The following is a 23,046-nucleotide window of genomic DNA, read 5'->3' as shown; positions in this document are numbered from 1 at the left end:
ACGAGCGCATTTATCCTAGCACCCAGCATTGTTTTGGATGTTAGGTAAATTCCTTTTCAAAATAGCCGATCCGATCAGGTTGTGAACTTATCCCTGTGCCTTTAGGTTCGGTGATAAAACGCCTATCAGACCAGGATTAAATGTTTTTGTTTTTTTTTGGTCCAGACCAGACGAACCAAGCGAACCGAACTACAAGAGTGAACACACCCTTAATAGCTAAATGTGCTAATGTCGTGATATGTGCCTTATAGTTTAAAAAGAGTTTCAAAAAGAGTTTGCAAAATGCTTTGCTAAACCACCTTTACATTCCCGCAGATGAGATGTGAATTGTTATAGGCTTTCTTTTTCGTTTTGTTGCAGAAATGTATCTAATGCAATTTACCATGGAAACCTTGTTAGGTCTTCAAGCTTTTCCACACAGACTTCATTATCTGTGTTAATTGTAAACCAGTGACATACTCGTCATAAATTATATGTCTCTATGGCTACGTGCTCGTTGCTTGCTCCAAGATCAGGGTGAACAGCTGTATATAAATACACATAGCGTGTGTGTTACAATAATAATGTCAGTTTGATTTGAGAGGTATGTGATTAATTTTGACATCACATTCATGATATATTTCCCCTGATGTGTCTATTGAATAGCAATCACCTTCGATTGATGCGGAAAGTTTGACTCGATAACTCGCTCTCTATCAGTGTGTTTTAATGAATAATTGGTTTCACAGCCTCCCTCGCTGCGGATTACACTGAGTTATGAGACTGTGAATATAACTGTAAGCCTCAGTGCTAAATTAAAACGCCGGACAGTCGACTGTACCTCTTTATCCGATAATGAAGTCCTCTCTCAGGACATGTTAATGACATAGCAAATGTCTCTAGGTGAAATCAATCACACCAGTATATGTGCTGTGGGCTGAATTTAAAGTTATGATGGCTGATCCCATTAGCTAATTGGCAAACCCTGCTGGATGATGCTCTTCAATTACTTCGTCATAAACAAATATGGTCCCTTGGCTGGGCCAAACTCCAAATGAATGAGTATTTGGGGATTTTACCTGTAATTGAGTGAATTTGATTTACATTAATTATAATGTATTAAAATTGTAAGTAGTATTATTATTGGAAAACAAGAATATATTATAAAGGGTCCATTTTGTTCCTTCAAACGCTGTCTCGTTGACAAATCTCTGTTGTATATGAGAGTTTAGTTTTTCAATACATTTATTAATGTTATAATTATAAGTATTATAAGTATTAACCCTTTCATTCATAGAGGTCACTGTTCTAAAAGCATTTTATGATTATTCTGTTCACTGTTTTGGACATCATGCATTAATAGCTATATTTCAGCTACAGTTTATGCACTACTGGACTACTGTTTTTTAAAACACTTCATCTGTAGTAACTTTTTTGACTGTAAATAAATGTGTTTGTGTTTTTAGAATTACCTTTTTATTAACATCAAAAAAGTAATGTGATTACGTAATGTATGTGATTTTTAATTTACATTTACATTTACATTTAATCATTTAGCAGACGCTTTTATCCAAAGCGACTTACAAAAAAGGGTAGAGCAATAGAAGCAACGAAACAAACAAGGCCAACAACCTGTAAGAGCTGTAAGAAATCTCAATTAATTAGCACAGTACACAATTTTTTATTTTTATTTTTTTATAGCCAGCTACAACAAATACTCACGTACGGAAAAAACAGAACACTAGATTTTGGTAGCTATGATAACAACCCATTAGGACTAAGGCTGATGCCCCAACTGTTGTCGTTAATGCGGATTCAGTGGCCCAATGGGTTGGTTTTGTATGGCATTCTAGCTAAACGCGCAGCAATAGCCATTGACAGCAAAAACTCACGTACCCAAAATACAGAACACTGGATTTTGGTAGCTATGATAACTATGTAACATACCCGCCTGAAGGCACAAATCTGGATGAGAGACGTAGATATGATCAGTAAGTGCTATTCTGTATTGGTCAAGTGCAATAGGAAAAGTGCAATTGGAAAAGATGTGTCTTAAGATGTTTTTTAAAAATGGCTACAGACTCGGCAGCACGAATTGAGATCGGCAGGTCATTCCACCAGGCGGGAACGGTCCAGGAAAATATCCGTGAGAGCGATTTCATGCCTCTTTGGGATGGAACCACGAGGCGCCGCTCATTCGCAGAACGCAAGCTTCTGGAGGGTGTGTAAGTCTGAACAAGTGAGTTTAGGTATATTGGTGCAGAACCAGTGGTTGTTTTGTAGGCGAGAACTAGAGCCTTGAATTTGATGCGAGCAGCCATTGGCAACCAGTGCAGTTTGATGAAGAGAGGCGTAACATGCGTTCTCTTCGGCTCATTAAAGACCACTCTCGCCGCTGCATTCTGGATCAGCTGCAAGGGTTTGATAGTGCATGCTGGAAGCCCAGCCAGAAGAGCATTACAATAGTCCAGTCTGGAGAGAACAAGAGCTTGAACCAGGAGTTGTGCAGCCTGTTCTGATAGGAAGGGTCTAATCTTTCTAATGTTGTATAAAGCAAATTTGCAGGACCGGGCTGTTGCAGTAATGTGGTCAGTGAAGTTTAACTGGTCATCAATCACAACTCCAAGGTTCCTGGCTGTCCTAGATGGAGTTATGGTCGATGAACCAAGCTGAATGGAGAAATTTTGATGAAGTGCTGGGTTGGTTGAGAAAACAAGTAATTCTGTCTTTGCAAGATTGAGTTTAAGATGATGCTCTTTCATCCAGTCAGAAATGTCTGTCAGACAGGCAACGATACGAACACTGACTGTAGGATCATCTGGTTGAAATGAGAAGTAGAGTTGAGTGTCATCAGCATAGCAGTGATAGGAAAAGCCATGTTTCTGAATGACGGAACCTAATGATGACATGTAGATGGAGAAAAGAAATGGTCCAAGGACTGAGCCCTGGGGAACCCCAGTAGCTAGATGATGTGACTTAGACACTACACCTCTCCATGACACCCTGTAGGACCTACCAGAGAGGTAAGACCTGAACCACTGGAGGGCAGTTCCTGAGATACCCATCGTCTTAAGTGTTGACAGGAGGATCTGGTGGTTAACTGTGTCAAAAGCAGCAGACAGATCCAGCAGAATGAGCACTGAGGATTTGGAAGCTGCTTTTGCCAGTCTCAGTGCCTCAGTTACTGAGAGCAAGGCAGTCTCAGTCGAATGGCCGCTTTTGAAGCCGGATTGGTTGTTGTCTAGGAGGTTGTCCCTTTCAAGAAACATAGAGAGTTGATTGAACACAACTCGCTCAAGGGTCTTTTTAATGCATTACCTTACTCATTACATCAAACAAGTAATATGATTATGTAATGCATGTTACTTTTAAAGGATTACTTTACTTGTTAGATCAAGTAATCTGATTACATAATTTGTTCCTTGTAATACTTTACTTGTCAGATCAAAAAGTAATCTGATTACATAATGCACTTCACTTATAATACATTACTAGTTAGATCAAACAGTAATCTGATTGCATTATGCATGATACTTGGAATGCATTACTTACTCGGTTCATCAAAAAGTAATCTGATTACATAATACATGTTACTTTTAATGCATGTTATTTTACTCTTTATATCAAACAGCAATCTGATTATGTAATGCAGGGGTTTTCAAACTGGGATCCGGGGACCCCCAGGGGTCCTCCAGAACATTTACATTTTTACATTTAATCATTTAGCAGACGCTTTTATCCAAAGCGACTTACAAAAAAAGGGGAGAGTAATAGAAGCAACGGAACAGACAAGGCCAAAAACCTGTAAGAGCTGTAAGAAATCTCAATTAATTAGCACAATACACAACAATTTTTTTTTTTTTTTTTTTTTTTAAAGACAGACATCTACAACAAAAACTCACGTCCGCAAAGTGCAGAACACTGGATTTTGATAGCTAAGATAGCTACAACCCATTAGGACTAAGGCTGTTGCCCCAGCTGTTGTCGTTAATGCAGATTCAGTGGCCCAATGGGTTGGTTTTGTATTCTAGCTAAACGCGCAGCAATAGCCATCTACAACAAAACCTCACGTACGCAATATACAGAACACTGGATTCTGATAGTTATGATAACTATGTAACATACCCGCCTGAAGGCACAAATCCGGATGAGAGACGTAGATATGATCCAGGAGTGTGCGCTTTTGGTCGTTGCTGTGGTGATCAGTAAGTGCTATTCGGTATTGGTCAAGTGCAAATGGAAAAGATGTGTCTTAAGATGTTTTTTAAGAATGGCTACAGACTCGGCAGCACGAATTGAGATCGGCAGGTCATTCCACCAGGTGGGAACGGTCCAGGAAAATGTCCGTGAGAGCGATTTCATGCCTCTTTGGGATGGAACCACGAGGCGCCGCTCGCTCGCAGAACGCAAGCTTCTGGAGGGTGTGTAAGTCTGAGCAAGTGAATTTAGGTATATTGGTGCAGAGCCAGAGGTTGTTTTGTAGGCGATAACTAGTGCCTTGAATTTGATGCGAGCAGCCATTGGCAACCAGTGCAGTTTGATGAAGAGAGGCGTAACATGCGCTCTCTTCGGCTCATTAAAGACCACTCTCGCCGCTGCATTCTGGATCAGCTGCAAGGGTTTGATAGTGCATGCTGGAAGCCCAGCCAGAAGAGCATTACAATAATCCAGTCTGGAGAGAACAAGAGCTTGAACCAGGAGTTGTGCAGCCTGTTCTGATAGGAAGGGTCTAATCTTTCTAATGTTGTATAAAGCAAATCTGTAGGACCGGGCTGTTGCAGTAATGTGGTCAGTGAAGTTTAACTGGTCATCAATCACAACTCCAAGGTTTCTTGCTGTCCTTGATGGAGTTATGGTCGATGAACCAAGCTGAATGGAGAAATTTTGATGAAGTGCTGGGTTGGTTGAGAAAACAAGTAATTCTGTCTTTGCAAGATTGAGTTTAAGATGATGCTCTTTCATCCAGTCAGAAATGTCTGTCAGACAGGCAGCGATACGAACACTGACTGTAGGATCATCTGGTTGAAATGAGAAGTAGAGTTGAGTGTCATCCGCATAGCAGTGATAGGAGAAGCCGTGTTTCTGAATGACAGAACCTAATGATGACATGTAGATGGAGAAGAGAAGTGGTCCAAGGACTGAGCCCTGTGGAACCCCAGTAGCTAGATTATGAGACTTAGACACTTCACCTCTCCATGACACCCTGTAGGACCTACCAGAGAGGTAAGACCTGAACCACTGGAGAGCAGTTCCTGAGATCCCCGTCTTCTTAAGTGTTGACAGGAGGATCTGGTGGTTAACTGTGTCAAAAGCAGCAGACAGATCCAGCAGAATGAGCACTGAGGATTTGGAAGCTGCTTTTGCCAGTCTCAGTGCCTCAGTTACCGAGAGCAAGGCAGTCTCAGTCGAATGGCCGCTTTTGAAGCCGGATTGGTTGTTGTCTAGGAGGTTGTCCCGTTCAAGAAACATAGAGCGTTGATTGAACACAACTCGCTCAAGGGTCTTTGCAATGAAAGGCAGAAGGGATACCGGTCGGTAGTTTTCTAAAAGTGCTGGATTCAGAGAGGGTTTCTTAAGCAGTGGGGTTACCCGAGCCTGCTTAAATGCTGTGGGAAAGGTGCCCGTGTGAAGAGAAGTGTTGACAATGTGAGTGAGTGCAGGAGTGATTGAAGAAGAAATAGCCTGAAGGAGGTGAGTGGGAATAGGATCAAGTGGACAGGTAGTAGGGTGATTGGAAAGGATGAGTTTAGAAATATCTGCCTCGGAGAGTGGAGAGAAGGATGGAAGCGTGTTCGTGTTAGTTGTTGAGATGTGCGTGTCAGTTAGTGATGAGGAGAACTGTTTGCTAATGAGAGCTGTTTTGTTGGTGAAAAATGATGCAAAGTCATCAGCTGTAAGAGTTGATGAAGGAGGGGGAGGAGGTGGACAAAGGAGAGAGGAGAATGTTTTAAAGAGTTGTCGAGAGTCAGAGCAATTGTTGATTTTGTTGTGGTAGTATGTTGTTTTAGCAGTGGAGACATTTGTAGAGAAAGAAGAGAGAAGAGACTGATAAAAGGCAAGGTCAGTATTGTTTTTAGATTTATGCCATTTCCTCTCTGCCGCCCTGAGTCCAGAGCGATGTTCACGGAGAACTTCAGACAGCCAGGGGGCAGATGGGGTGGGGCGGGCTGGTCTGGATGAAAGGGGGCAAAAACTGTCTAAGGAGGATGTTAGAGTGGAGCAAAGAGTGTCGGTAGCACTGTTAGTGTCCAGTGCTGAGAACTGAGCAGGTGGAGGGAGTGAAGATGAAACCATAGTGGATAGGCGAGAGGGAGAGAGTGAGCGTAGATTACGCCGAAAGGTAATCTGTGTAGGAGTACGTTTTGTATCAGGAGTCAGTATGAGGTTAAGAGTGATGAGAAAGTGGTCTGAGGTGTGTAATGGAGTAACTAAAGTGTTGTCTGTGGAGCAGTTGCGTGTGTAGACCAGGTCTAATTGGTTACCTGATCTGTGAGTAGCCGTAGTAGATACTAACTTAAGGTCAAATGAAGTCAGTAGAGTGCTGAAGTCTGCAGCTATGTGTTTATCAAGATGGATGTTGAAGTCGCCAAGCAGAATCAGTGGAGTGCCATCCTCAGGGAAGCTAGAAAGTAACACATCCAACTCCTCCACAAAGTTACCGAGGTGACCTGGAGGACGATAGACCACTACCACATGGATTTTAACAGGGTGAGTAATAGTGATTGAGTGCGATTCAAATGAACTGGCCGGTAGAGACGGTAATGGATCAAATTTCCAATCATTTGAGATAAGCAAACCAGTACCCCCACCCCTCCCAATAGGCCGAGGAGTGTGTGAAAAAGTATAATTGCTTGAGAGGGCTGCAGGAGTGGCAGTGTTCTCTGGTTTGATCCAGGTCTCAGTTAGGGCCATGAGGCTAAGCTGAGAATGAGTCCCAATAGATGAAATGAAGTCTGCTTTGTTTACAGCAGACTGGCAATTCCAGAGACCAATTGGAATAAAGAGTAAAGTAGCAGAGGATGTTAGGATATAGCGCAAATTATTAGGATTACGGCGTCTCGTGCGTACGGAGCGTGATTTACGAGTGCTAGTAGTTATAGTTGAGATTTGAAAGCACATGGTGAAAAGGCCAGATAGGAATTAGAGCCGAACACAAATAATGAAAAGGAAGATGATACTCAAGTGCCTTGCCGGGGTCCTTGCTCGGGAGGAGTTGCACTGGGAAGAGTTGAAGTCTTTACACTCGTCGGTCTTGCACAGGGAGGGCTTCACACTGCCGCGGACTATCATGCTATTTATACTCACTTGAGTATCGTTATTGAAAGCAGCTGGGAACGCCCCCAACAAACTCGCTTCCCAACGTGGCACTGACCAAACAAATGCTAACTCAACAAATGCTAACTCCCACACACACCGAGTGAATATACCAAAACTAATAATACACACCTCAGCACTACACAGACACACTTATCCAACAACAAATTAACAAACAATCAAATGAGAAAAGTTACAAACACTTACACAGTAGTTGTCTATCAGTTAATTCAATTGCTCCTCTCTAGCCAAAATGTTTCAAACACACAAGGCTTTTAATACCTCGCTGGCCACGCCCCCAACAAACTCGCTTCCCAACGTGGCACTGACCAAACAAATGCTAACTCCCACACACACCGAGTGAATATACCAAAACTAATAATACACACCTCAGCACTACACAGACACACTTATCCAACAACAAATTAACAAACAATCAAATGAGAAAAGTTACAAACACTTACACAGTAGTTGTCTATCAGTTAATTCAATTGCTCCTCTCTAGCCAAAATGTTTCAAACACACAAGGCTTTTAATACCTCGCTGGCCACGCCCCCAACAAACTCGCTTCCCAACGTGGCACTGACCAAACAAATGCTAACTCAACAAATGCTAACTCCCACACACACCGAGTGAATATACCAAAACTAATAATACACACCTCAGCACTACACAGACACACTTATCCAACAACAAATTAACAAACAATCAAATGAGAAAAGTTACAAACACTTACACAGTAGTTGTCTATCAGTTAATTCAATTGCTCCTCTCTAGCCGAAAGGTAAGAAGGTTCTAAGGGGTCCCCAGAAAATTTCAGAGAATAAAGATAAAGCAAAAATTGATAAAGTCTACCAAATATTCTAATTGGTTCATTTCTAAATGTTTCTCTCCTTTCTTGCCATATACATTCCAGAATTGTATATGTTTGCTTTGAGTCTTTAGTGAGTTTTTCTCACTATATCTTTTTTTTATTGTTTTCTTAAAGCTACACTGTGTGATATTTTCCCCCATCTAGCAGTGAAAAGGTATATGACCATCTAGTGAATAATAGTTTCAGTTCCTCTCAATTCCAATTTCGTTTTAACTCCTACGGTGGGCGATTTAGTCCAACATGGCAATCCTCCTCTTCATATTCGATATTGTGCCATCGAGTGTTAAAACGCGAAAGGCGAAGCTTGAATTTTTGGGTATGTCCCTCTTTGGCTAATGTACTTTCAAGATGGAGGGCCAAAATGGCGACCGGCATTCAAACCCCTCACCCATATGTATTTTCAATGGCATATTATAAATTTACAAAAATACTTTATTACGTGAAATAAGTAAATATACATTAATGAGCACATATATTTTTGAAAGAACTAAGTGTTTTTAACTAAGAATAAACTAAAAAAGTTACACATTGTAGCTTTAACATAGTATGTACACTGCTTGCATGCATTTATTGTGAAAGTTTTATACAAATCATTTTTTAATTGAAAATGTTCTTCTTCAGGTTTATACATCCAACATTAATAGCCAATTTAAGATGGAAAACAATATGTTGTATTTATAATGTCACACTTAATATTTATCTAACAGTTTAAATATTTTTTCGTACATAAAAATAGATTTTTTTAGGAAGGGGGTCCCTCAAAAAGGTTGATCATATTTGGGGGTCCTTGGTATCATAAAGTTTGAAAAACCCTGACATAACAGGTTACTAATGCATTACTTTAACCGTAACCTCAAAAAAGTAATCTGATTACATAATGCATGTTACTTGTAATAAATTACTTGTTAGATCAAAAAGTAATCTGATTACATAATGCATGTTACTTGTAATGAATTACTTTAATTTTTACCTCAAAAAAGTAATCTGATTACATAATGCATGTTACTTGTAATACATTACTTTACTCGTTAGATTAAAAAGTCTGTTTATAAAATTCATGATGCTTGTAATGCATTACTTAATCGTTTGTTTAAAAAGTAATCGGATTACATAATGCATGTTACTTTTAATGCATGTTATTTTACTCAATATATCTAACAGTAATCTGAATACATAATAGGGGTTGCATTAAGACTTTAATGTTCTGCCATGACGCTTTAAGCTTGACGTCGACTAGTCGCTGGCCTATAGAGGGCGCAACAGGATAAACAATTTCCTGACACACAGGCTTTGTTTTCAACAGTTAAAATGACAAATAAAGGTATACTCAGAGAGCTCTCCACAAGACATGTTTGATTATACCATCTGGATGCTCAAAATTGTTCGGGAGAATGCACGCTTATTGTAAATGTAAGTTAATCATCGCCATAAACTAATGCAATGCAACGCACACACACACAGCCGATCGCGCTCACCTCACATAAAACCAATCAGTAGTGCAGAAAAGTATTGTCGACACTGTTCTGTGGTTTATTAATAAACTATTAGGAGTTTATTTAAACTATTAGGAGTTCACTATTAGGAGAGAGACGCTGGCAGGTAGAATTCATTCACACGAAATCACTCACTAATGCATTCATCTTTATGGTGTTACATTATCTGTATCTTATTCAGAACGTGCAGAAATCTGTGAGAAATATAACGACCATAGGACAAAAGAACTGATACAAAAGAGTAACCTTATGGGCAGTGCTGTGTCATATGCCATCCTGTGCAGAAAAAAAATCTGTGTTCGCGTCTCAGCTCAAGCTTCAGGCTTATTTATTCATTAATAACGTCATTAGCGACTAGTGGACGTCGACTCGACTTTCATCACATAAATGTCGACTTTAAAAAATTGGAAGTCATTCAACCCCTTATACATAATGTATGTGACTTGTAATGCATTACTTTACTTGTTAGATCAAAAAGTAATCTGATTACGTAATGCACATTACTTGTAATGCATTACTTTAGTCGTAATATCAAAAAAGTAATCTGATTTGTGATTTATCTGACATGCATGTTACGTTTAATGCGTCACCCCCACAACACTGCTCATTTCAGATAAGATTGAAAACACTTGAACGCTAGGTTTTTTCAGAGGAGAGCTATGGCAGAAATGTGTCTATCTTAATCATAATCAGAATTATCAGCTACATAGAGTAAACCAACATTCTCTGGTACACTGGAGGAAGCATCTGACTTGGGTTTCCACAGTTGTAACTTGACAGGTTGTAAGGATATTGGATGGAATCACATCCTCATGTTCAGATATCAAAAATTACATTTTAAATCTTGTTTGTTTTTTTGTATGCCCTAAGTTCAATAATAACACAATTGGGAAAAAATCCTGACTGAGGTTATTCATTCATGTCCATAGCACTCACTGTCAGTCTGGTACTGACCTTGTGAACACAAATTTGTTTCTAGGCTAATTGATTAAAAATCATGTATGCCCTTACGTCAGATAAAGTAAGCCAATCAGATGAAAGCTTGTCAGATGGAGAAACAACTTTCCAGTTTTCTAGATGGACTGTGAATGATCTGATCATATTGGTTGTCACCACATTCCTCCTGGTACATGTCAAAAATCAAACCTGAAATAGCAAAATAAAGAGAAAAGTATTAGAGACAAGGACTAATTTTCACAAAATGACAATAGTCTATCGGAAGTACTGCGTGTGATGTCACAAACTGTGGGCCAATACAGGTTTGAAATATTGTCATTCAGTGTCAAGTGTTTTATCAATCATATCGTTTTACTGTCACATTTGCAGTCGACATGTTTAAAAGTTTCAAGCTTATTTCAAATGACTAAAATGTAGTCCATATTACATCAGTAGCAGCGGTCTTGGCAATCACCTGACATTTAAATAACCTGATAGGGAGATGAGTCATGTCTATAAATTGTTGGCACTAAAGGCAGAGCTGGATGAAACTGTCATCTTTGAATGAGATTGCTCTTGATGTCAAGTTAGAAAATTCATTTTACTTCCACCCTGTCAGATTAGTCTTGCATATGCAGCTGACACGGCCAATATGACAGTGTTTATCTCATGTCTCAACCTGTCAGAGTCTTCATGAAATTCCTTTTATAGATTAGCCATGTAAAAAAGACAGGGAGCAAGCATTTGGGTTCGCTCCCTAGTTCTGCTAGTGACATATTCATCAATTTTATTGGAGGGAAAATGACTGATTCAATTAGAATGATCTCCCAATCCGCCATGAATGTGATTAGTAACTTATTTATTTTTCTGTGGTGAGCGGATTTTTGATCAATGTCAATTTTATACAGATGATTTCAATTCGTATAATGTGGTCCTAAAGTCAGACACAACTAGTAAAAAGCACTTATATTTTTCTAATTATTATATTATATTATATTATATTATATTAATTATATTATATTATATTAATTATATTATACTAATTATATTGTGCTACATTATATTATAATATATTATATAAAACGCATGATCAATTTCACAAATTATTATATGAATGCAGAATATGCAGGATATTTCCTTTTCATTTTACACAACTTTTTACATTTTTAACGTTATTATATTATTAATTATATTGTATTATATTATATTATATTATATTATATTATATTATATTATATTATATTAATTATATTATATTATATTATATTAATTATATTATACTAATTATATTGTGCTACATTATATTATAATATATTATATAATACGCATGATCAATTTCACAAATTATTATATGAATGCAGAATATGCAGGATATTTCCTTTTCATTTTACACAACTTTTTACATTTTTAACGTTATTATATTATATTATATTATATTATATTATATTATATTATATTATATTATATTATATTAATTATATTACAGTTTCACAAAGTAATATGTGGTTAGTGGCCTACAAATAACACACAATATTTATAACTTTAACATGTTTTAATACTTTTTCCATAAACCTTTTTATTTCCAATGGGGAAAATAAATCCTAATGTTACAATGTTGTCTCAGTCTTATGGACCGCAATGTCTCTCTATGAAACTTAAAGAAAAAGGAGCAGCAAGGAACCACAGGTATCTGATCAATAATGTAATAATTAATTTTTCCTATCTCTAAATTAACCACCCGTGTCCAAGTTTTTTTCTGCCCTTGGATTGTACCACTGGATGTGTAGGTATGCAGCCCAGTCTGAATTTAAGCCTCAAAGAAAAAAACTCTAGAGATCAAAGGAAGTTAATCAGAAGGCATGCAACAGAATGCAGGAGAATGTTAAGAATTGCACCTGCATCTCATCCGTCCCCTTCCCTCCAAACAAAACCTTCCCACGAGCACCACGTCAGGCTCCCGCTGGGCTTCAGTCATCAGCAGACAAGAAGCAGAGCGAAAATAACAGGTGACAGGTACTGACAAGAGGATGCACGCTCCGTAAGACCCACTACAGGGTAACAGGGCCATTGGGACAATAAGAAGTAATTTGTCATTTCCTAACACTGCCTGCCCCATCCCCTTTACATAAAAAAGAGGAAGAAATACAACTGTAGTTGATGCAGTAGGTGTCAAGTGCATCTGCAATCACTGGGGTTGTTGCCAGGTATGCCACAGCAAGCAGGAAACTTGACGATATTGTTGTGACTACTCAAGCTCAGATGGGAATAAAATAGGTGCTTATTGATTTAGTTGTGATACCTTGTGATTCTGCATGTGCTTATGTACTTATTATTATTATTGTTGGCTGATGTGGCAGTTTTGCAAAGAAATGGAAGGCACAACAAGAAAATAAAGATGTCAAATGTGATTGTAAATCACAATAATAATAAAAAAAAATAAAGGTCAGACCAAGAGCATGAATGCAAGTGTGTTATTGCTTTTACAATATGACAGATTGATTAATTTTAATATTAAAGAGGCAGTGGGTAGTATTTATGAGGATCTATTGACAGAAATGCAATATAATATACACACCTATGTCTTCAATGGTGTATAAAGACATTTATTTATTACCTTAGAATGAGCCATTTCCATCAACATACACCGTGAGTGAAGTCTCCATTTTGCGCCTTCATGTTTTTACAGTAGTCCTAAACGGACAAACTGCTCTACAGAGCGCTAGCTACAGTCTGCTATCTCAGATGACGATATCCTTGTCCTGTGTCAGCCACCGTAGCTTTGAAAGGGAGGGATGAGTGGTGGGTGGTTGCAATTTGCAACCTCACCGCTAGAGAAAATTTACACATTGCACCTTTAAAGACCAACACGTTCTCACTCTCAACTCGTCACATATTGACGCTTGTACTAATAAATAATATACTCACTAATAAAGTGAGTCACTTGTTTTATTTTTTTTAAACTAATCGAATGAGTCAATAAATCACTGGCTCATTAATAAAGTGAGTCACTTTTTTGTATTTATTTTTAAAGAATCACTTGTGTTTATGATTCACTGACTCACTAATAAATCCAGTCACTTGTTTTGTTATTTTTAATGAATCAGATGAGTGAATGAATCACTTGCCTACTAATAAAGCCAGTCACTTGTTGTGTTATTTTTAACGAATCAGATGAGTGAATGATTCACTTGCTCACTAATAAAGCCACTCACTTGTTGTGTTATTTTTAACGAATCAGATGAGTGAATGATTCACTTGCTCACTAATAAAGCCAGTCACTTGTTGTGTTATTTTTAACGAATCAGATGAGTGAATGATTCACTTGCTCACTAATAAAGCCACTCACTTGTTGTGTTATTTTTAACGAATCAGATGAGTGAATGATTCACTTGCTCACTAATAAAGCCAGTCACTTGTTGTGTTATTTTTAATGAATCAGATGATTGAATGAATCACTTGCCTACTAATAAAGCCAGTCACTTGTTGTGTTATTTTTAACGAATCAGATGAGTGAATGATTCACTGGCTCACTAATAAAGCCAGTCACTTGTTGTGTTAAATGTAAAAAATCAAATGAGTGAATGATTCACTGGCTAGCTAATAAATCCATTCACTTGGTTTGTTATATTTAAAGAATTGGATAAGTGAATGATTCACTGGCTCACCAATAAAGCCAGTCACTTGTTTTGTTACATTTAAAGAATCAGATGAGTGAATGATTCACTGGCTCACTAGTAAAGCCAGTCACTTCTTTGGTTATTTTTAACTAATTCATTTATTTATTTATTTTCAAAAGAACAAAATGCCAAACTGCATTTGTTACTATAAAATGTCTATGAAATGTATCACCTGGTAACACAAATGTAGATGATCGCAAGACCAACTGAAATCTATTTAAAAGAAATGGATATTTTATTTTATACTAATGTTGAATGGACTTACCAGCATTTGAGTGACTTCACAGACGGTCAGAGATTTGGTATTTCTGAAACAGAGTTTCTAGCCCCAAATTAAAACATCATCACTAAATCTCTTTATGATAAGCTCTGAGTGAAAGCTCCCTCATCTCTTTATATTCCTTATTCCCTTTCAGCCCGGGAGCAAAATTTCGGAGACCGTTTCCTCCATGTGTTTCTCCAGAATGAAAGACCAGTGGCCAGGCTGGGCTGCAGTGGTGCTCATGTTTTGACCGCAGCTGCTCATCAAAACATCAGGAACGATAGTTTGGTGCCAATTACAGTGAGGTGAGAATTGTTTCATTTATCTTTACACTGCAAAAAAAAAATATTTTTCCTATATTAATATTAGAGGAAAAGAATAAAGTATTATTCTTGTCCTGTTTTAAAATATTTTAACACTTGTACAACAAATGCATTTGCTTGAGAAGCTGAATGTGAAGATATTAGACATTTTTTTCAGTAATTGTTTTTCTCTAGTTTGAGACATTAACCTTGCAAAAAAAAAAAAAAGTGAACTTAATTTTGAAACATGTTCTCTGAAAACAAGACTTAACTTCTTTTGCTTTTAAAATCAAGTGTATCTTGTTTAAAGTGCAACTATGCAACTTTCCGTCCACTGGAGGGCGCCTATTCTAAACAAAGGCATAGTTTGATGACGCCAAGTTTGAGTGCAGTATCTTGGGACATGTGGTCTTCACCTCACAGCCGGTGGAAAATAGGACTCAAGTAAAAATCATGTTCATTGATGCGGTTATTAACGTTACTGTAGTATGAAGCAGAGCAGGACCGAGTGTTGTGGAGCTGAACACGGCCACTGGAGCGGTTGTTATACAAACACACGGCTCGCGAGTACCGGGACTTTTATTATGACGGGACAGGACACAGTCGCCGGGCGCCCGCACTTCCGCTTTTTCCGGTCATGATTATAAGGTAAAGCAGCTCTGTTTATCATATTAGATACATTTAAGTGTGTTTAAAATGATGTTATGACATTACTCTGTGCGTTCGTTCGCTCGGCGCTGCTGTGAAATGTTCACACTGCTAAGAGAAAAGCGCTTCTGCAGAACAAAACTGAGGATAACGCAGATATGACGCGATTGACAGGCGACTCGCTCAAACGCTATGTTGAAACGTCCCGGTCCTTAGTTAAAATAGCAATTTTCTCACAATTTACAAATACTTGGAAACATTTTGGATATTGCAAGTACTCAACTGAACAAAATACTGGCCTAGTGGTTTTTGAATATTTTACTGCAAAAATACTACATAGTGCACATTTAAAGTATGTTTGAGACAAACATACTTATTTATCTTTGCAATACACTTGTCAAATAACTATTTGTATAAGAAATTATTCTTAGTACTCTAAAGGGCTTTTCACACTGCACCTAAGTTATATTTTTAAAAAAAACTTCTGGCTCTTCCAAGCTTTATAATAATGGCTCTTTCTGTTTGGAAGTGCATAAAAGTGCATCTATCATCATAAAAGTGCTCCACACGGCTCTTAGGGGTTGCGCTTGGGTAAAAAAAAAAAAATCCATATTTAAAACGTTGTATAAGCTGGAACGTCAGTCTCTCGTGTTAGCGGAAGTTGGAAATTACAACTTGTAGCGTTTTAAATATTTTTCTTTTTGGAAGAGCAAGGACATTTTGAATATAACTCTGATTGTATTCGTCTGAAAGAAGCGAATGATAACTTGAGGGGGTGTAAATCATGGACTAATTTAAATTTTTAGGTAAATTTTATCAGCTTTTATTAATTTTTGCTTGGATTATTGTAAACTCTCACCAATGTAAAAGTAGCAAATCTACTAAAAATGATGAGGCCGAGGGAAAAAAAAGTTTACAAACGTTTTTTATTTGACCAGGGTAGGTTTCTTCATTAGGGCGATTGGGCAACGCACCACCAAAGTGCGAAAGGGACAGATTTTTCAATCGCATTCAACACAGTAAGGCTATAGCTGTCACTATTCTAGACCATTCTGCCTCTGGATATACTGTAGTCCAGTCAGTTCAAGTCACGTTCTGTGGAGTACCGCCATCTTCGTGGGCGATTTCACTCATGATGTTCTCATAGATCGCCATGCAATTTTTTTTTCTTCAAAATGCAGGCACTGCAATGCAGTCTCTATGTGTTCTTGGAGGGCTAGCACTAACGCCGCCGTCACAATGCGCGCCAACAGACGGAGCACAATAGAATATGAGCGCAATAATTCTGACTAAAATATACATTTTGCTAAAATATTTGTTGTTGTTGTTGTATATAGAAATTCAAACCTTCAAAAAGGTGACTATTATAAGGGTAGCCTAATCAAAAACCTAATAGTTAGTATGTGCTTTTCTTTTTATTTATTTTCATTATTAGTTTAGTGAATTTAACTTATGCTTAAAAAAAAATTATTTTTAGATTGTAATGTTATAATGTTAGGAGGTAATGTGACGTTACCCTTTTTTGTAGGCTATCATAGACTACACAGTTACATTCACTATGTTTGTTTTCATAGCCTTCTGTATGAATTGTATTGTAGGACAGTATTAGGAAGGATATGAAATAACATTTGTATTATATTTTTATTAAAGACAGATTTGTTTTTATTTATAGTAATAAATAAATAATATAATAGAAAATAAAAAAATCTGTTTTAATCAAAATCAACTCTTGGGAAATTAAAGTGCCATAGCTGAAGAAACGCAAAAAAGAAAAAAAAAATGTGTTTGTTTTTTGAAGATGTGTTCATAAGTCGATGCAATTATATGTTTTTTCCTATATGGCAATTTTATATGCTCCTGCATTATATCATAGCTACAGTTTTTTAATATTGAATGTGTTATCATTTATGAATGGCAGCTGCTCTTTTCTGGGCTTTTTGTTTGAGTATATTCTCTGTGAAACTCATGTTGGGACTCATGAGTTTTGACATGTGAATGCTGTGGGAGTCACATCAAAGCTGCTTTTTCATATGGCTTGGATTTAATGTTTTTCTTTGTTGTAATTTCAGTAATCACACAGCAACAATGAAACTTACTGCTTCATATTAGTCTTTGTTCATTTCAACACCAAATAATGAAGTTAATTAACATTATCTTGAGGGAGCCATGTCACCGCTTGTACATAATTTCATAATATAATGAAATTAACATATATATTTAAAGCAACAAACTCACATAATGTTACTATTATGATTTCGGTAACACTTATATCGAAACCTACAATAAGGTTTTATTAGTTAACATTAATGTATTAACTAACATGAACAGTACATTTGTTACTGTAATTGTTAGTCTTTGTTAAGTAAGGGATAATGTACACCCAGCAGGTTATGCAGAATAAACCCCGACAGAGTGACAGGTCTTGCATCACTCTGAAGGGTTGTTCTGCAGAACAACCGGCTGGGTGTACATTATCCCGCTTATTACACGGCTACTAGTCTCAAATAAATTAGACACAAAATATTGTCTTGAGATAATTGTCATAAGATTGTCTCGGTCAAGATAACTCGTAGTACCCGGATGAGCGTTTGTTATCTGGAAATAACATACCGCTGGAATACGCGATTGACCAATCAGAATCAAGTATTTCACAGAGCCGTGTAATAATGTTAGTTAATTAAAATACAGCTGTTTATGGTTTGATCATGTTAGTTTACAGTGCATTAACAAGATTAATGTCAACAAGATCTTAATAAAGTATTAGTAAATGTTGAAATTAACATAAAAAAATAATAAATGCTTTATAAGTGCAGTTCATTATTAGTTCACGTTTACTAATGTACCTTTTTATAAAGTGTTACCATGATTTCTATCATATATTTAGTAAAGATGACCATGCTTGAATATATTGCTAAAGTAATTCCCATAAGAATTCAAAAGGCTTAAATGGCAAGATGCTGTTGAAGAATTGCAATTATTTAGCATAACTACTATATTAAATTTTAATAATAATAATAATAATAATAATAATCATAATAGATTTTATTTATAATGCACTTTTCATTCCGAAGAATCTCAAAGTGCAACGGGGGGGGGGGGGAATAACAAAAAAAAAATGAATAACAAGTAAAAATATAGAATACTACAAACAATCAACCAACACAGAAAACAGAACAGAAACAGAGCTGATGGTGAACAGAAACAGAGCTGATGGTGAACAGAAACAGAGCTGATGGTGAACAGAAACAGAGCTGATGGTGAACAGAAACAGAGCTGATGGTGAACAGAAACAGAGCTGATGGTGAACAGAAACAGAGCTGATGGTGAACAGAAACAGAGCTGATGGTGGACAGAAAACAGCTGATGGTGGAAGTCTCTGTTAGCTCCGCAGCACACTGTGGTCCACTCCATGTTTTAATTTTCTCCCAGTGGCAGTGTCCCGATGACATCGTCGAGGCATGACAGCTGAAGACCAGATGATGGGTCTTCATGACGATTCAAACGATGGGGATCGCCGCAGCACCATGCAGGAGGCAGAACATTTTTCCGGGCACTTTTGTGGACACCGGGGTCGGCGCAGAAGTCCAAGCCGCTCCACGGCTCCACGGCCGCAATGCAGGACGGAACAGCGGCACAGCCGAGAAGCGGAACATCCCAACATAATGCTGGACGCTGATGACGATGGCCCGGATGACGCTAGCCCGGTGCAAACTTCAGCCACCATGCAGCTTAAGCCCAAGGGAGACACCAGTGAGCAGTCGCGGCGAGAAACATCATATGTCCTCCAAACCAGAACCAACCGCAGCAATTCAAACATAAACATTAGAGAAGCGGTGGAAAACGGCGAAACGACGAACAACGTCCTCTCAGTGGCTGCCAGCAATCAGCAACAGTCCCAATTGTAGCTCTGACTGTTAGACTAGTCACAAACATAAGGAAATAAAATAAAATGTAAATCTAATAGTACATTAACATGATTTGTTGTGGGTGGAGAAGCGGCGAACAGACAACGCCAGCGTCCTCTCCCCCACGCTGCCTCTTAAATGATGTGAGTGAATCATAAAATATTGGAATTAGGGGTTTTAATGTAATTGTTAATTTAATGCAGTTAATGAAAAAAATACAATGAAAACAAATATATATCTTTTTTAAACCTTCAGTTTCTGTCTACATGTTTTATGTATCGTTTTTATGCATTGCTTTCATTTATTCAACTACATTTTAGCTCAGTCCTGGATGCATGTAAAGCATGTAGTTGAATGAAATCTCTCCAGATAATAGTGGTCAGAGAGCAGTTAAGCAACATTTAGTGCATATATTTGTTTACATCTAATCTGTAAAACAATTTAGCAAGTGCAGTCCAGTCCTCGGCCATTAAAGTGCTGATTTAACTTGTATATTTGGTGCGTTTCTTGAACAGCTTTTCTCCCACAGGGGTTGTGTTTAGATGCCAAGCACTTCTAACTTAACAATCCGACAGCCTGTATCAGCTGTCTCTAGATATTCCTGCTGTCTTGTTTAACTCAGTGGTCTCATCTCTTAGGGCTTGGAGAAGGTTTCTCTCCTTCTGTCACTCGTCTGAGGAAATACTCTCACTGATGGAATGGAGATATTGTCAGATGTGCCATCTGCACTTTTCTGAATGTCTGCTTTCTTTGTTCTCAATATTCTACAGAATGAGTCATTCTTTTGACATTGACACATCCATGTGTCAATAAGATTTCTAATTATGGTGCCAGATTCTGTAAAAATGGTGCGAATAATCCTTTCGAATATAATTCAAATGGTACAGAATTAGAAATTAAAGGAGTCATGACATGTGAAATCAAATTTGCCTTGATCTTTGGACATATAAGAGGTCTTTAACTTTGTATAATTAAATCAGGCATCAAACATCAGCTTCATAGCTTAAAATGTCCTCATCCATATATATATGCTTGTTTTGATATTGCGGGATATGTGACGTGACATAGGCAAAAAATATTTGCATATGCCTGCCTCCAGAGCAAGACATCAACAAATAGTTACACATCATCTCACCATAGGCCCCACCCACTGGCCTTTAGTCACGTAATTTTCAAATTTTCCTACACTGAGGAACTCAGAAACTCTGTCGCGTCAAAACCAAATAGAACCTGGATGAGTAAGTGAGTGCGTTTACATGCACCCTCATAATGTGATTATAATAGGATTTGGGCAATATTGCGATTACATTTTACCTCATATAAACGCAATTCTTTGATCAAACTAATGCGATTAAGCTCATTATTATAGTAACACCTAAAGGATTATTAGGAACACCATACTAATACTGTGTTTGACCCCCTTTCGCCTTCAGAACTGCCTTAATTCTACGTGGCATTGATTCAAAGAGGTACTGAAAGCATTCTTTAGAAATGTTGGCCCATATTGATAGGATAGCATCTTGCAGTTGATGGAGATTTGTGGGATGCACATTCAGGGCACAAAGCTCCCGTTCCACCACATCCCAAAGATGCTCTATTGGGTTAAGATCTGGTGACTATGGGGGGCATTTTAGTACAGGGAACTCATTGTCATGTTCACGAAACCAATTTGAAATGATTCAAGCTTTGTGACATGGTGCATTATCCTGCTGGAAGTAGACATCAGAGGATGGGTACATGGTGGTCATAAAGGGATGGACATGGTCAGAAACAATGCTCAAGTAGGCTGTGACATTTAAACAATGCCCAATTGGCACTAAGGGGCCTAAAGTGTGTCAAGAAAACATCCCCCACACCATTACACCACCACCCCCAGCCTGTACAGTGGTAACGAGGCATGATGGATCCATGTTCTCATTCTGTGGACGCCAAATTCTAACTCCACCAACAGAAATCGAGACTCATCAGACCAGGTACCATTTTTCCAGTCTTCAACTGCGTGTTGTGGCTTCACAGATGCTTTGCTGCATACCTCGGTTGTAACGAGTGGTTATTTCGGGTAGTTATACTTTGAACGCTCTGCTCCCTGGTTCACACAGGAACTGCGGCAAATGAAAACCGAGGGCCAAATCCTGGAACGCCGTTGTAAACAGTCTGCTCTAACTGTTTACAAGATTACCTTCCGTGACCATCAAAAAGCTTATCTTAAGTCCTTGAAGGGTGCACGGTCTCAATTCTATTCCAACCTCATCAATAAAAATATTGAAAACTCTAAGCAGCTTTTTTCCACAGTAAACAATCTCCTGAAGCCAAAGTCATCTTCATCCATTGAAACCACAGTGGAGCGATACAACAGCTTCATTGACTTTTTTAGTCAATGAAGCTGTTGCACCAAGTACATAGTGCAATGAACGTGATCTCCTCATGAAGCTGTTGCAAAGCCCACCCTTACAATCTGTTTGGTCTAAATCAGCTCTGCTTTGAGCATAGTTACTACACAATTAAGTGCATTTGGCATTCTAGAGCAGGAGCATCAGTTACACTTAAAGAGATAGTTCACTAAAATGTAAAAATTCTTTAATATATTCACCATCGGTGTTCCAAGATTTTTTTTTCACTGTAAAGCACAAAATTTGTATGGAAAAAATTTGTGCTCCACATTGAAAAATAGTCTTGGAACAACAATGGTGGGATGGAGAAGAAGAGTGCTTCATCTACTACTACTTCTTGTTTTGGGGCTCCATTGTCTTATAGGCCTATAACCGATAACAGGTCACATGTTATTTTTATATGATTAAATGGTGAGTGGTGCTAAGCAAAAACACACATGTATAAAAAAACATAAATTCAAGAGTCAATTACAGAGGCAGCATGTGATAACAGTCAAAAAAGTATTAAGTATCGTTTTTTTTTTTTCTATGTAAAATTTCCTTAAAAGCAGCAAGGATCAACTGCAAGGATAAAAAGTAAAAATTTAAGTAGCAATTTACACAGCATGGTGTCGCAAGCAATGAGTCAAAGACTCTTGAATTGGCCAATGTGCACCAGCAGCTAAACCCTTTTAAAAGCAGTGCAATGTTGTCATTTAAATAACATTAAGATAACAGCAAGTTAAAGACATCATTGCAAACTAATGCACATGCACCATGCTGTGCCAACAACTGATGTTGAAGACAACTGCAGGGATTCACCTGTTACCAGCAAAACTGTATATTGCCAAAAGTATTGGTACACCCCTCCAAATCATTGACTTCAGGTGTTCTAATCACTTCAAGGCCACAGATGTATAAAATCCAGCACCTAGTCATGCAGACTGTTTCTACAAACAATTGTGAAAGAATGGGTCACTCTCAGTAGCTCAGTCAATTCAAGCGTGATACCCTGATAGGTTGCCACCTGTGCAGTCCATTTGTGAAATTTCCTCACTACTAAATATTCCATAGTCAACTGTTAGTGGTATTATAACAGAGTGGAAGCAATTGGAAACAACAGCAACACATGTTGGTTTCCATGGCTGAGCAGCTGCATCCAAGCCTTACACCACCCAGTGCAATGCAAAGTGCAGACGTAGTGGAGTAGTGGAGACGTGTTCTTTGGAGTGCCGAATCATGCTTCTCTGTCTGGCAATCTGATGGATGAGTCTGGGTATGGTGGTT

At 38.0% G+C, this 23,046-nt stretch overlaps 1 protein-coding gene across 1 annotated transcript in view; it reads left to right on the top strand.

Moving 5' to 3' along the window:
* The window catches only part of eys (eyes shut homolog), a 376,512-nt gene that overhangs the window by 290,770 nt on the left and 62,696 nt on the right, over positions 1-23,046 (top strand). Inside the window, exon 37 of the mRNA XM_067421808.1 lies at positions 14,690-14,840. Within this exon, the coding sequence (XP_067277909.1) occupies positions 14,690-14,840 (151 nt within the window). The remainder of the gene's footprint in view (positions 1-14,689; positions 14,841-23,046) is intronic.

This window comes from Pseudorasbora parva, chromosome 17 (genome assembly GCF_024679245.1).
Source record: "Pseudorasbora parva isolate DD20220531a chromosome 17, ASM2467924v1, whole genome shotgun sequence".
Taxonomy (NCBI): domain Eukaryota; kingdom Metazoa; phylum Chordata; class Actinopteri; order Cypriniformes; family Gobionidae; genus Pseudorasbora; species Pseudorasbora parva.
The sequence above is the reverse complement of the archived record's forward strand: the minus strand, read 5'-3'. Positions and strand labels throughout refer to the sequence as shown.